Source organism: Emys orbicularis, chromosome 6, assembly GCF_028017835.1.
Source record: "Emys orbicularis isolate rEmyOrb1 chromosome 6, rEmyOrb1.hap1, whole genome shotgun sequence".
Lineage (NCBI taxonomy): Eukaryota > Metazoa > Chordata > Testudines > Emydidae > Emys > Emys orbicularis.
In genome coordinates, this window is record NC_088688.1 from 69,212,013 (window position 1) to 69,224,267 (window position 12,255).

Sequence of the window (12,255 nt, forward strand, 5' to 3'; positions counted from 1 at the left end):
GAGGCTCCGCCCCTTCATAACTTCAGCTAGTTGAACAAACGTGCAGAAGGCACATGCTCCACACGAACGGGTACCACTATCGGAAAAAGTTCTCTGGCTTCGGTGCATGGGCACTCAACACACCTAAAATGGAAAGGACATGTGCAGCGCATCTTGAACAGTTACCGAGCCAGTACGTAACCATTTTTTATTATTAGAGAAGCAGGTGAGTAGCTGATTGAGAAGTTTTGTCTTTGTTTGTAAAAAATAATTAATATGTCTTAATTTACAGACTTGCATTTAATTAAGACAGCCATATGTAAACTTACTGCAAAGTGGTTTTATCTGTTTTTTTATAGAAAGAAGAAAAGTCATCAGTCAGTTTCCCCTCTCTTCTGAGCCATATAACTTCTTCTTTCATAAATCATCCTGTAATTCCAATGACTACATATGCAGAATCTGGTGTCCCACAGATTTTGAATGCCTTTTCTCCACTCACTTCATCCATGCCTTGTGACATGCATGTGGTCAATCTAAGGACAATACAATCAAAGGTATGTTCAAAATATTAATGTTATGAACAAATGTATGATATAACTAGTGATGTATTCTGGAAAATATTTCATTCTATAAAAGTAAGTTATGAATCCACCAGGTCTTTTTCTTCTGCAACAGCTGAAGGATTTCCATCTTCTCACCAGTCACTAATTTTGAAACATCATACAAACATAGGATTTGACTTTCCACATCACATATATGTGTATTAAGTCCATCCTGCCTCCAGCAGTAGTCAGAGAATTCAGAAGATGGAGAAAAGCAATCTCTTCCCCCCCACCCTTGTGAATCAAATCAATTGGGCAATGTTGTACATGGAGTAGAGAAATTTCTTCCTGACTTCTCCGGGCAATCAGCTTATTCCCTGCCGGATGAGATTTGGTTTCTCTTGTTATCTTGCATTAATACAACTGCTACTACTGATGATGAATAAATTTAATTTTGGGCATGTTGTGATAGCTACTATGAAGTCAATATATCTGTGAATGTGAGGTTATTCACTGTTCTTCCACTTAATATGATTGCTAGTGTTTCATCTCTCAGTGCTACAGCCATTACTGCTTTCATTACCAAGTTGAGCAAATCTGGGGTGTGACATGTCATACCTTGGGGGAGTGCTCCGTAACCTCCATATTCATCATTTGTATATAATTGTGATATTTCATGTAAAGCATGCCATGTAAGGTATCATGGGAGAGGTTACGATATGCTGAAAGCCATTGTTCTATCTAAATATGTAAATCATTAGTGCATAGGAAGTTATGAGATTGTGTTGTACGGTTGTCACTAAAATATGCTGTGAGTTGGGGAATTGCCCAGAGATTAGATCCGCTACGACAATGCCAAGGGAGGTAACCAAAGCCCGGGTGAGTGTTGAACAACCATCAACAGCTATTGTTCAGCAAGGGAGTTGCAATTCAACGATTCACATGCACAAGGCCACACCAGATGAATTGCTCACCCTTGCCTGGTGACTCTGCAATGCCCACCAGACATGCCTGGACTTGTGTTCTCCAAGCACATGGAATGAGGTTATAAAATAGAGGACAGAGGCCACATGGTTGGTCCTGTCTCTACCCCCGCCTACGCTAAAGGCAACAAGAATGCTGGAGCTGAGGAGACTGGTCCCCAGGTTAACAGGGAAAGCCTGAGTATGAAAGACTGCAACCAAACTGCAGTATCCAGTGGGATGAGAAAAACTGCTTAGTCTAGATATTGCCTAGTCTATTAAGGTTATACTGAGTGGTAACAGCACCTGGAGTGGTTTGCTGCTTGTCATCAGTAAGGCATTGTGAGAGACAACCCAGGTTAGTGAGTTAGGGGGGCACAGCGGTTGCACCCCGGGGATCTATGGTTATCCTGAACTGTTCTGTCAGCTTCTTGTCTACTCTCACTGCACTCATTGACTTGCTGTACATGTTTTCTTTCAGCTTGCTCAATTATTTGGGGACATTGTACATTCTCAAAATTTGCCATAACCCTTTCTGCCAAAGGCCTCTTTGAAGTCTATAAAGTTATTGAAGCAGGTTTGGTTGTGTTCTGTATTCTTCAATATCTGTCTTATCACAAATAGCTGATCTGTTGCATTTCATCTGATCTAAATCCAGCGTACTCCTCTGCAAGCACCACTTCCACGTACGTCTTTGTTCTCCTCTACAGCATCTTGGTGAATGCTTTACCTAGCACCCTTCATAACCATAGGAGACTTCATGCACTTAGAGGGACAGATGTGCCTTCCTTGGATCTTAAGTTATTCACTTGATTATATTGTCCTCATAGACTTGGAGGATTTACAGAGAATAACTGCCAAGGGAGACAGGGAAGCAGAAGATTCAGACTGAAGGTTGGCACAGAGAAGACAAGAATTACAGGAAAATTACAAGAAAAGACAAGAGGAAGAAATAAAGATAAAAGTTGGAGACAAAGAACCAGGACAAGGAGAAAAAATTGTGTTCCTTGGAGGACTAGTATTGAAGAATGGGAACTGTGAAGATGACATCAAAAGAAGAATCGGAGTAGCCGCTACTGCACTTATAATACTCTGCAAGTACTGGAAAGCTAAAGACATTTTGATAAAAATGAAAATCAGTGTATATGAAACAACTGCTGTGCCAATGCTGCTGTACCAGGTTGGAATGCTGGAGTATGAAGAAAGCTGACGAACTAAAGATATCAACCTCAGAAATGAATTGGCTGAGGAGACTATTGAGAGTTTCAAGACTGCCGGAAAAAATGAAGTGAAAAGAAAACAGGTAGGGCAAGAAATAATTCTATGACAGAAGACTAAAAAATGATGACTGTGGTGGTTTGGACACGTGTCAAGAAAGAACTCAGAATGTACACCATACATGGTGATACACACAAGAGTGCAAGGAACTAGAAATAGAGGAAGACCGAGCATGCATTAGATAGGCACAGTGAAAAATGACATAGAACAAAAATTTTTAATGATGAGTGAAGCCATGAAGCTGGTACAAGACAGAAAGTGGCAAAAAGGCTTCATTTGGCCTCCTCATTACTGTTGTGTTGATGGATGGGAATGAAAGAAGATGTGATAAAAGGTTATCCGCCTTAAAAATGTTTGTTTTTTACTAGAACTCTTGTTTTACTATCATAAGAGTTAATTTATGGTTCATGGGTATGTATAATGAGCTTTTGCCCTGCATATAATGTAGAAACCACGCTCTACAGGTCCATTCTAATACTTATAAAGCATATAAAGAGAACAAAGAAAACAGACGTTAAAATATTTGACTTTAAAAGTCGAATAGCTGTTAATTCTGGAAATGTTTTAATTTGTGTTTAGCAAAGTCCTTCAGAATGAAAAATGTCTCTTAAAAATCTTGCTGATACTAAGTTTTTATTGGGGCAAACAAAGAGTCCATTCTCTCTTAGATAAATAGTTATTGTTAAAATTATTCCTGCTCCGTAAACAAGCATGACAAACACACAAGAGGGAATAAGAGAATAGAAAAGACAATATCTTCTGTCTCACTGATATTTGCTTTATTCACATGCTGGAGACAGAATATGTTACATATACAGGTCTGTGCCCTTCACCCTCTGAAACTTCAAGCCACTGGTAGGTCTTGATAATTGAACAAGGTTATTTATGCTGCTTTAACCTGTAATGCTAGATATGATGGTATCATGGATTTCAGCTGATACAAAACCAGTCAAGCTTGATCTTGATTACACAGAAGCCAAAAAGGGGGATAGGAAAGAGAGAGTAGAATAAAGGTGAAATAACATTTAAGAGAAAGTATGGCTTGAAACTATTATCATACATTCCAGTCAATCCAGTGGTGATGGCCTGACATCCTCACTAATCTTTGTGACTTGGGAGTGTCCGAGGGCTTCACCAGAGTCCTTACGCAGAAGTATTGTCCCTTGAGTGAGATTAGGATGTTCAGGATTTTAAGGTCCCGAAGATGCCTTTGTGCAGCGCTCTCAAATTTTCAGAAGGGACATGGTCAGTCATGTGTCTCATCACTTTAACCAAATAAAAATAATTTCAATGCCCCAAACATAGCTGTGTTTTTTCCATTTCAAAGAATTTCTTATACATCATTATGCCAACTTGTGGTAGAGGTCCTTGGAAGTCATTTCACCAATCATATTTTGGCAAAAACAAACTACATTTATATAAGTTTTTTAACTCCAATTTGTGCTTATTTCTATCAGCTATTTTCTAACATGTCATTTTTTAATCACTGGAGTTCAGGGGAAAAGTTTGGACTATTTCTTCTGTCAATCTGTTTTAAGAATACTTTTGTTTTCAACATCATAAAAATATAATGCAGGAGTGTCCAACTCATTCTGTATTGAGGGCAAAATTATTCTTTATTAGTATGTGGGCTGGAAGTAAAAATTTCATGGGCAAGAGGTAAATGTTGCTGTCTTGGCCAACTGCATAATGATCCTCTTTAGTCAGTGAAGTTAAATGATGCATGTAAAGAAAATAATTTCTTAAAGTACATTGTATGCAACCTCCTTTTCTTTGTCCAATAGATGAACTGTCCATGAATTTCTCCCTCTGTCTCCCCTCTTGTCAATTTTCCCTCTCTCAATCCCCCCGTTGGACAGTTGGCCCCTCCTCCCTCTTTTAATTCACCACAACCTCTGGGAGCTGGTGCCGCAGGCTCAGCAGTGGTCATTGAGGGTTGGGAGTTGAATAGACGACTGTTCCCTGAGGCTGGGTTTGTTGGACCAACATGAAATTGAGGGGTGGAGAGAAGAAGCCACTCTCCTCATTCTGTTTCTGGAGTGCTCAGTAGCCACAGCACCAACAGGGAGGTGGGGGGAAAGTCTGGGAAAGAGCTGCTCTTGAAAGCTGGCCAGGAAAGGCAGCAGATAGGGATGAAGGAGCTCAGTTGCTCTTGACCAGTCTAGCATGAGCTCCTACTTCTTCTTTGAGTAGTGTCCCTATGGGTGCTCCACTGTAGATGTATCTGCGCCCCTGCACCTCTAATCAGAGATTTTAGGTAACAGTATCCATTCAGCCCATACATGGATTCTCCCTCTCTTGTGGTCTGCCTCAGGGCTATCTAACTGAAGGGGGTTCGCCTGCATGGCACTAGATAGCCAGGAGGGAGGGAGAGCGCATGTAAAGGCTGAATGCACATTGCCACCTAAAATCTCCAATTAGAGGTGCAGGGGCACAGATATACCTACAGTGGAGCACCCATGGGGGACACATCTCAAAGAACCATCATTACTGCACAAGATGAGTGACTTCCTGTTCAGTCCTGCCAATCTATGTCTCTGGACCTTTTGAATTGCAGTGAAGAGAGAGCTTCAGCTCGAAGTAAATGGTTCAATGGGATGTATAGGTTTGACACACATAATTGTGGAGATTAATGGAAGAAGGAGGCATACATCAGGACCCTAGGGGGACTTTGGGTGATTGCTACATCCCACCACCCAACACAGATGTAATGAGGTTGAGTAGTGTCCGCAAAAGAGAAACTAAGCAGCTAATTATTTCTTAAGAAAGGTTTTTAACGACTTACAACCATAAAGGCAACACAGACAGAATGTGCCTAGTGACTTTACATGTATTGTAACCATTTCCAACCAACACAAATTTATATGCAATACTGATACATTAATTAACTATAGTTTACTAATTTTAACCTTTTTATTAACTTATTTAACAACTTATAAACTTTTACTGGCTTTTTTATGATAAACTGAATGACAACTTATACTGAAGACAGCCACAGCGACATGCAAAGCTATTATTGTTTACAAACTACTAACTTTACCAGTGCTGTACCTGTTTTCAGCAAGGCACAAAAACATATACAGTTTCTATATATTGATTAACTGTTAACTACTACTATCTTTAAACAACTTAAACAATTTACTAATATAATTAAACTATAGTATTAATACAGATTTAAGATTAACTAGCTCGAGCACAACCAGACCTTTTTAGTCCAAAATTTTACCCTGCATTTTTCCAAAGATAAGTTGCCTTTAGTTGACCATTTTTTTTATTGGCCAAGTACAGATGGTCGGTGAAGCGTAAGTCCCTTTGGTTCAGGGGGTGCATGTGAGCCTGACAAAGAGTGATCTCCTTTAGGTCAACACACACACACTTGCGTCTTTGTACCTTTTTTATATGGTATTTGCTGGCCGTGTTTTAAAACAGGTTAACCAATCAAGGTGGCCAAATGTTTTAGTGTGGTATTTGCGGTTGTCTTGATCTTATGAACTGTGCACCTGTGCTCAGCTTATCTCTTCTTTATGCGGCTAATTGTGGTCAATTTGCTAGACTCAAAAATGCTTGAGTTAGCTTAAAGAGGTATTTGGTTGCAGAGCATAGTAACCAGAAGTTTGTATCTATCTTTACAAAGTTTTCTTTTTAGTCTATGAAGCTTCCTAGATAGATTATGCTTATGCTTGCAGGATTTAACTGTACCCGCTTTTTACAACTTCCGGAAGTTTTAGGCCTAACACTGCTTAGCCTGACACTACTTGACAAGGCTTGTGCACATTAATCACAATAATGTAGTGGAGTAAATCTTTCTATTTACCTCAGAAGAGTGTCCCAAGAGGTTAGGTTATGTGGGTCAAAGTTATAATTTTCTAATACTCTCCATACCACTAATTATCAGTCATTGATGACCAGATCAGTTTTTACTTTATGATTTAGCTATTCATTGGGAGCTGCCACAAGATCAATACAATGGCTGTTAAGTTCGGGACCTCCAGCCTGTCCCTCAAATCCAAATTTTTAAATTGTCTTTTGAAGGTTCAGACCTATTTAGCAAGAAGATGATGAAACTCTTAAAACTTAAGGGAGCAAGTTAGCAACTAAATCTTTGGTCTACCTGAGCCTTTCTTCAAGAAGAAAATACTTGATATTGCAGAGTAAACTTAATATCAGAGGGCTTAATTAAGTCTTTCCATGAAATCTCAGGAGAGAAAGTGTTAAAGTAGCCTCCAGCAGGTAGGGAAGCCATCCTCCTTGGTTCCTGTAGTGACCTGTAGGGTCAAGAATGAAGAAGAGCCCAGATGTGGTGGACTATGATATGTGCTACATCAATGGACTAGATGTCATGGGATTTTAAGGACTAATGCATGGTGGGTGAAAGATGGACTGTTTGGGGACTTTGTTATAGATTATTTACACTATGTTGTTCTAATAAATCTGTCCCAAGGAGGTGTCTTATTGAGGCAAGAGTGCCTATTGTGGAGTCCTTTGGAACTTGAGAAGGGAAAGGGTATGGCAACTCCAGTGTTAAGGTGCCCAACTACAAGGAGTCATTTGGGATCAGGGAGAATCGTTCAGAGACAACTTGAGAGGTAGACATCTGAATAAATAGTCCCTTAAAATACATAAGTGATCAAAAGAATCTTCAGAAAATGGGGACAACCCTAATTAGAACTTTTTTACTCCTTGCAAAGCCAAATACCTTCTTTATTGTCAAGAGCAGGCAGGTACTCTGACCATTCATTTCTCCTACATCAGATTCATGCAGCCTGTATACATTCCCACCTGTCTCTTTCCTTCCTCAGATCATATATTCACAGAGATTCAGGCCAGAAGAAAGATCATTATGGTCATCTGCATAAAACAAGCCAAAGAACCTCCCCCAATAATGTGTACATCAATCCCATCATTTATGTTTCAGGTATAGCATATACAAAAGATATCCAAGCTTGATTTAAAGTCCTCATTTTATGGAGAATGCTCCACATCCCTATGCTAAATTCTTCTGATGGTTAATTAGCCTCACTGTTAAAAATTTGTGCCTCATTTCTAGTCTGAATTAGTTGCCTTCATCTTGACAACCATCCAGTCCAGCGCTGGATCTCATTATGACTTTTTCTGATTGATTAAAGAGAAGTCTACTATTAGAAATCACTTCCCCATTTTGATGCTTATGAAACTGTGATCAAGTCATCTCTTGACTTTCTTTTGGATAAACTAAGTATATTGAGTTTCTTTAGTCTCTAACTATAGGACACATTTCTTTTTGAGAACCTCTATATGTTCCCACTTGTGGGATATGGTATTGAGCTGCAGAGCTCAGAATTGAAAATCACAACCTGCACCTGCATTGGCATTTCTTCTCCTCAAGAAGAATTGTCAGTACCTGATGAGTGGGATGAGACCCCCTTCTGAAGGAGTTGACAAGTCACCCGTCAAAGAGGATCAGACGGGCTTCTTCCTGGATGAACAAAGGCAATTCCATGAACTTTTGGAGCTAATGGTTAGCACTCTTCAATTTGAACCAGGTGTTTTGGCAACAGAATTGATCCTCTTTTTGATATTTTGCAGCTGCATATTGAAGATAAATTGACTATTCCTATTAATCCAGGCCATCTTAATTCATCCAAGGACATTTGGCTTTCTTGTTTTCCTCACCACCAGTATCAGAGAGCTGGCAGAATGTACCCAGTACCTACTGAGGGTCATCAATTTTCACTATAACATTCTTAAGCAACACTCCGTGGTGTTATCTACCGCACAGGAACTTGCCAATGGTAACAAGACATCTCACTCTTTTCCCTCTGACAGGAAAGGATACAAACTGAGCACTTTTGACAGAAAGACCTGCTTGCTCCACTCCCTGGGTTTTCATGTAGCCAATTATCAGGCCATGACATCTTGATATAACTACACACTATGGGACACCAGGAGTCCCATTTTGCACTCTTTACCAGAGAAGTAAAAAGAGGCTAAGAAGCCTTTGATTACCAAAGTTGAATGCTAGAGAAAACTCAGTGAGAGGAGCCTGTAATGCCTCAGATACTAATGTGAGAGCTATAACCAAAGATATATGTGACTCAGGGACCACAAAACGTCACAGTGTATATAGCCTTAGGGAAGGTACTTCTGGTTAAGGTCCTCTGAGTGAGTCACAAAAGAACATCAAAGACCATCCTTTGAAGGCCGAGGCCTTTGGAAAAGATCAGAACAACACAGGTCGGTGCCCGATCCTTAGAGCTTACTAAGTCTGTCCGCTATAAGAAGGAAACATTTGAATCCAACATTCGGCTTCCAAAAGTCTCCCTTTCTGCAGGAACAAGGGGATGCAGCCTCCGAGATGGTGGCCAGTCTGCTTCCTTGACTAAGCCTGCTTCTAATAAAAGATGTCCATATAGAAGGAGGATTCCTCACTGCTCATCAGCTGAACTTTGGCTTCCAATCAACAGCTTTTTGGTGGGATGGTTGAAAACTACGCACCTTTGCCTCCATCCTTCGGACCTTATGTCTTCTCCTTTATCAGTACCTGGTGCAGGATTACTTCCAACTGTTGAGTACTAAACATACCTGCAAAGGTTGTTCCATACAGTTCTGCACCAGGCCACTTCACTTTCCTCTCCTTTCTTCCTTCCTCTTTGGGGACCCATCTCATGAGAGAGGCCTATTGGAGGAAGATTTCCTCCATCTATAGGGGGCCATAGAAGAGGTGCCACAAGCACACTGAAGAAAGAGTTTCTGACCCCACTATTTCCTAATGCCCAAGAACTCTTTAGCCCTTTTTCACAGTCACTGCTTTCCAGGATACAATCACACACTCCCTCTTAGTTTCCTTCATTCTTTATTGCTAGATGCATGATCTTGCATTTGGCTGTGTTAAAACACATGGTATTTAAATGATACGACCATACCAAGAGATCTAGGGTGGTCTATATAACTGGCCACCTGATCCTGTCGTTATTTGCCACTCCACCAAATTTTTTGTCATTTGAAGATTTTTGAAGAATGTTGAGCTAACCGCAGATTCCTGCAGGATCCCACTAGACTATTGGACAACAATTTGCATTTACAATTACTTCTTGAGATCTATCAGTTAGCCAGTTTTTAATTAATTTAAAATGGCTGCATTGACTTTTTATAGCGCAATTTTTTTATTAGAACGTCACGCAGGATTAAGTCCTGCTTTGAGTAGGGGGTTGGACTAGATGACCTCCTGAGGTCTCTTCCAACCCTAATTTTCTATTATTCTAAATCAGATGCTTTACAGAAATATGTATATTATGTCAATACAGTTATCTTTATCAACCAAACTTGTGATTTAAATAAAAAGAAACAGTGTTGTTGTTTTTTACCTATTTCCCATTAAAAACAAATTGGTTGGCATTAATTATGTTTCAAGCTTTAAATCTTTACTGATTGCATCCTATATCAGCTTTTCCATGATATAGTTGGAATTGATGTTAGGCTAATCAGCCAATAGTTTCCTGTGTCATCCTGTTTGTCCATGTGTTTAAACACTGGCAAAATATTGGCTTTTTCTCTAGTCCTCTAAAACTTTAACCGTGTTCCAAGTTTTGTTAAAAGTCAATATTAATGGTTCAGATAGCTCCTCAGCCAATTATTTTAATACTTTTCTATGCAAGTTATCTGGTCCCACTAATTTTTTATAGTTGCTGTTTAACAGCCTCCCTAGTTACTGATGGGGGGGGGGGAAGTATTTTCTTACTCCTGTAAGATATGGATACAGCCATTCTGCTTCTTTCTGGCTACATCTACACTACAGGGGGGGGTCGATTTAAGATACGCAAATTCAGCTACGCGAATAGCGTAGCTGAATTCGACGTATCAGATCCGACTTACCCTGTTGTGAGGACGGCGGCAAAATCGACTGCCGCGGCTCCCAGTCGACGGCGCTTACTCCCACCTCCGCTGGTGGAGTAAGCGCGTCGATTCGGGGATCGATTGTCGCGTCCTGACAAGACGCGATAAGTCGATCCCCAAGAGATCGATTTCTACCCGCCGATTCAGGCGGGTAGTGTAGACCAGGCCTCTGAATACAGAACAGAAATATTCTTGTATGTCTCCTGTTTCTGCATCATGATTGATAATTTTACTGTCATTGTTTAGTGTCAGATCTGTACTATTGTAAGAATTTAATTTGTTCCTGATATATTTTTAAAAATATAATTGTTTTTCACCCTACTTGCCATAGATTTTTCACTGATACTTTTAGCTTTGTTTATGATGGTCTGTAATTCCTAACTGCTGATGTGTACTATTTACTATCGACTTGCTTCTTTTTCCATTAGTTACATATTGGGTTTTTGTTGTTTTTGTTTTTGTATTGCTGCTTTCACCTACCCTCTAACCATGATTATTTTTAACCAAAGAAGACCTCTTTCCTGACTGCGGAATGGGTGGGTGGAGATTGGCATCTAATAAAGCCTTTGTAAACAATTCCCAATTATCCTTCATATTTTATGCTTTAATATTTCCTCCAACTCAGTTTTGTTCATAATAGTTTTTAGCTTTGGGAAATTTTCCCTTTTTTAAAGCAACAAGTGTATATATTACTGGTCAGGACTACATTGTGTTTGCACATAGCAAATGAAATTAGATCATGATCACTTAAATCTAGGCAGCCATCAGTTTTAATTCAATGATCTTACATCTTTATCCAGCAGAATGAAATCTAATATAGAATTACCTGGAGTGGTTGCAGTGTTTTTTAAGTTACGTTATCTATACTTTTTAGAAATTCCTAGGATGTTTTACACCAGCATGAGACCTCCAGCATGTGTCCCTGATTGAAATCTCCCATAATTTTTTCCACACATTCTAGATAGATGTTGAATGTGCAGCTCGTCCTGTTTCCTCATCTGATTTGCACAGCAAACCGCACCTGTGCCCCTGTTTGTGATGTATCAGACAGTACATTGATACATAAGCATTATAGGTCCTGTCTTTCTGAACTATCAATAACTCTAGAACAGGTAATACTATCTTTAATGCGAGGGGCCCATGTCTTCCCCTTCTGCCCACATCCTTTCCTACATAGGGTTATTCAGTGATTTTAATATTAACGAGCTACCATGATGTTCAACAGGATATGTGGCATCAATAGCAACCCGTTATCTTCTAGTTCAAAGACTTTGTTCCCCTCACATGAGCCTCAAGCACTTAGGATGTGGGGGTAAGTGTTCACCAGAATGTGAGGCGGATACACGAGCCCAGTCCACATCAGTCCTTTGCAGGACCCACCACCTTCTTTGGAGGTAAATTTATAACTGACAACTCCAGGATCTACTCTTTCAAGCCACTGTTCCCTCAGATTTATTTTTACAATGTCATTTACAACAGCTCAATTCATAAATTTACTTACCATTAATTTTGTGATTCTGGGACTTGTGACTGGCCTGTGCCAGCTGACTTTGGCTCTTGGTGCTTAGGCTGAGGGGCTGTTTAATTGTGGTGTAGATGTTGGGGCTCAGGCTGCAGCCTGA

At 39.9% G+C, this 12,255-nt stretch overlaps 1 protein-coding gene across 1 annotated transcript in view; it reads left to right on the forward strand.

The window, feature by feature from the left end:
- Positions 1-12,255, forward strand: part of MAN2A1 (mannosidase alpha class 2A member 1) — a 215,318-nt gene that overhangs the window by 195,482 nt on the left and 7,581 nt on the right. Inside the window, exon 20 of the mRNA XM_065406341.1 lies at positions 339-537. Within this exon, the coding sequence (XP_065262413.1) occupies positions 339-537 (199 nt within the window). The remainder of the gene's footprint in view (positions 1-338; positions 538-12,255) is intronic.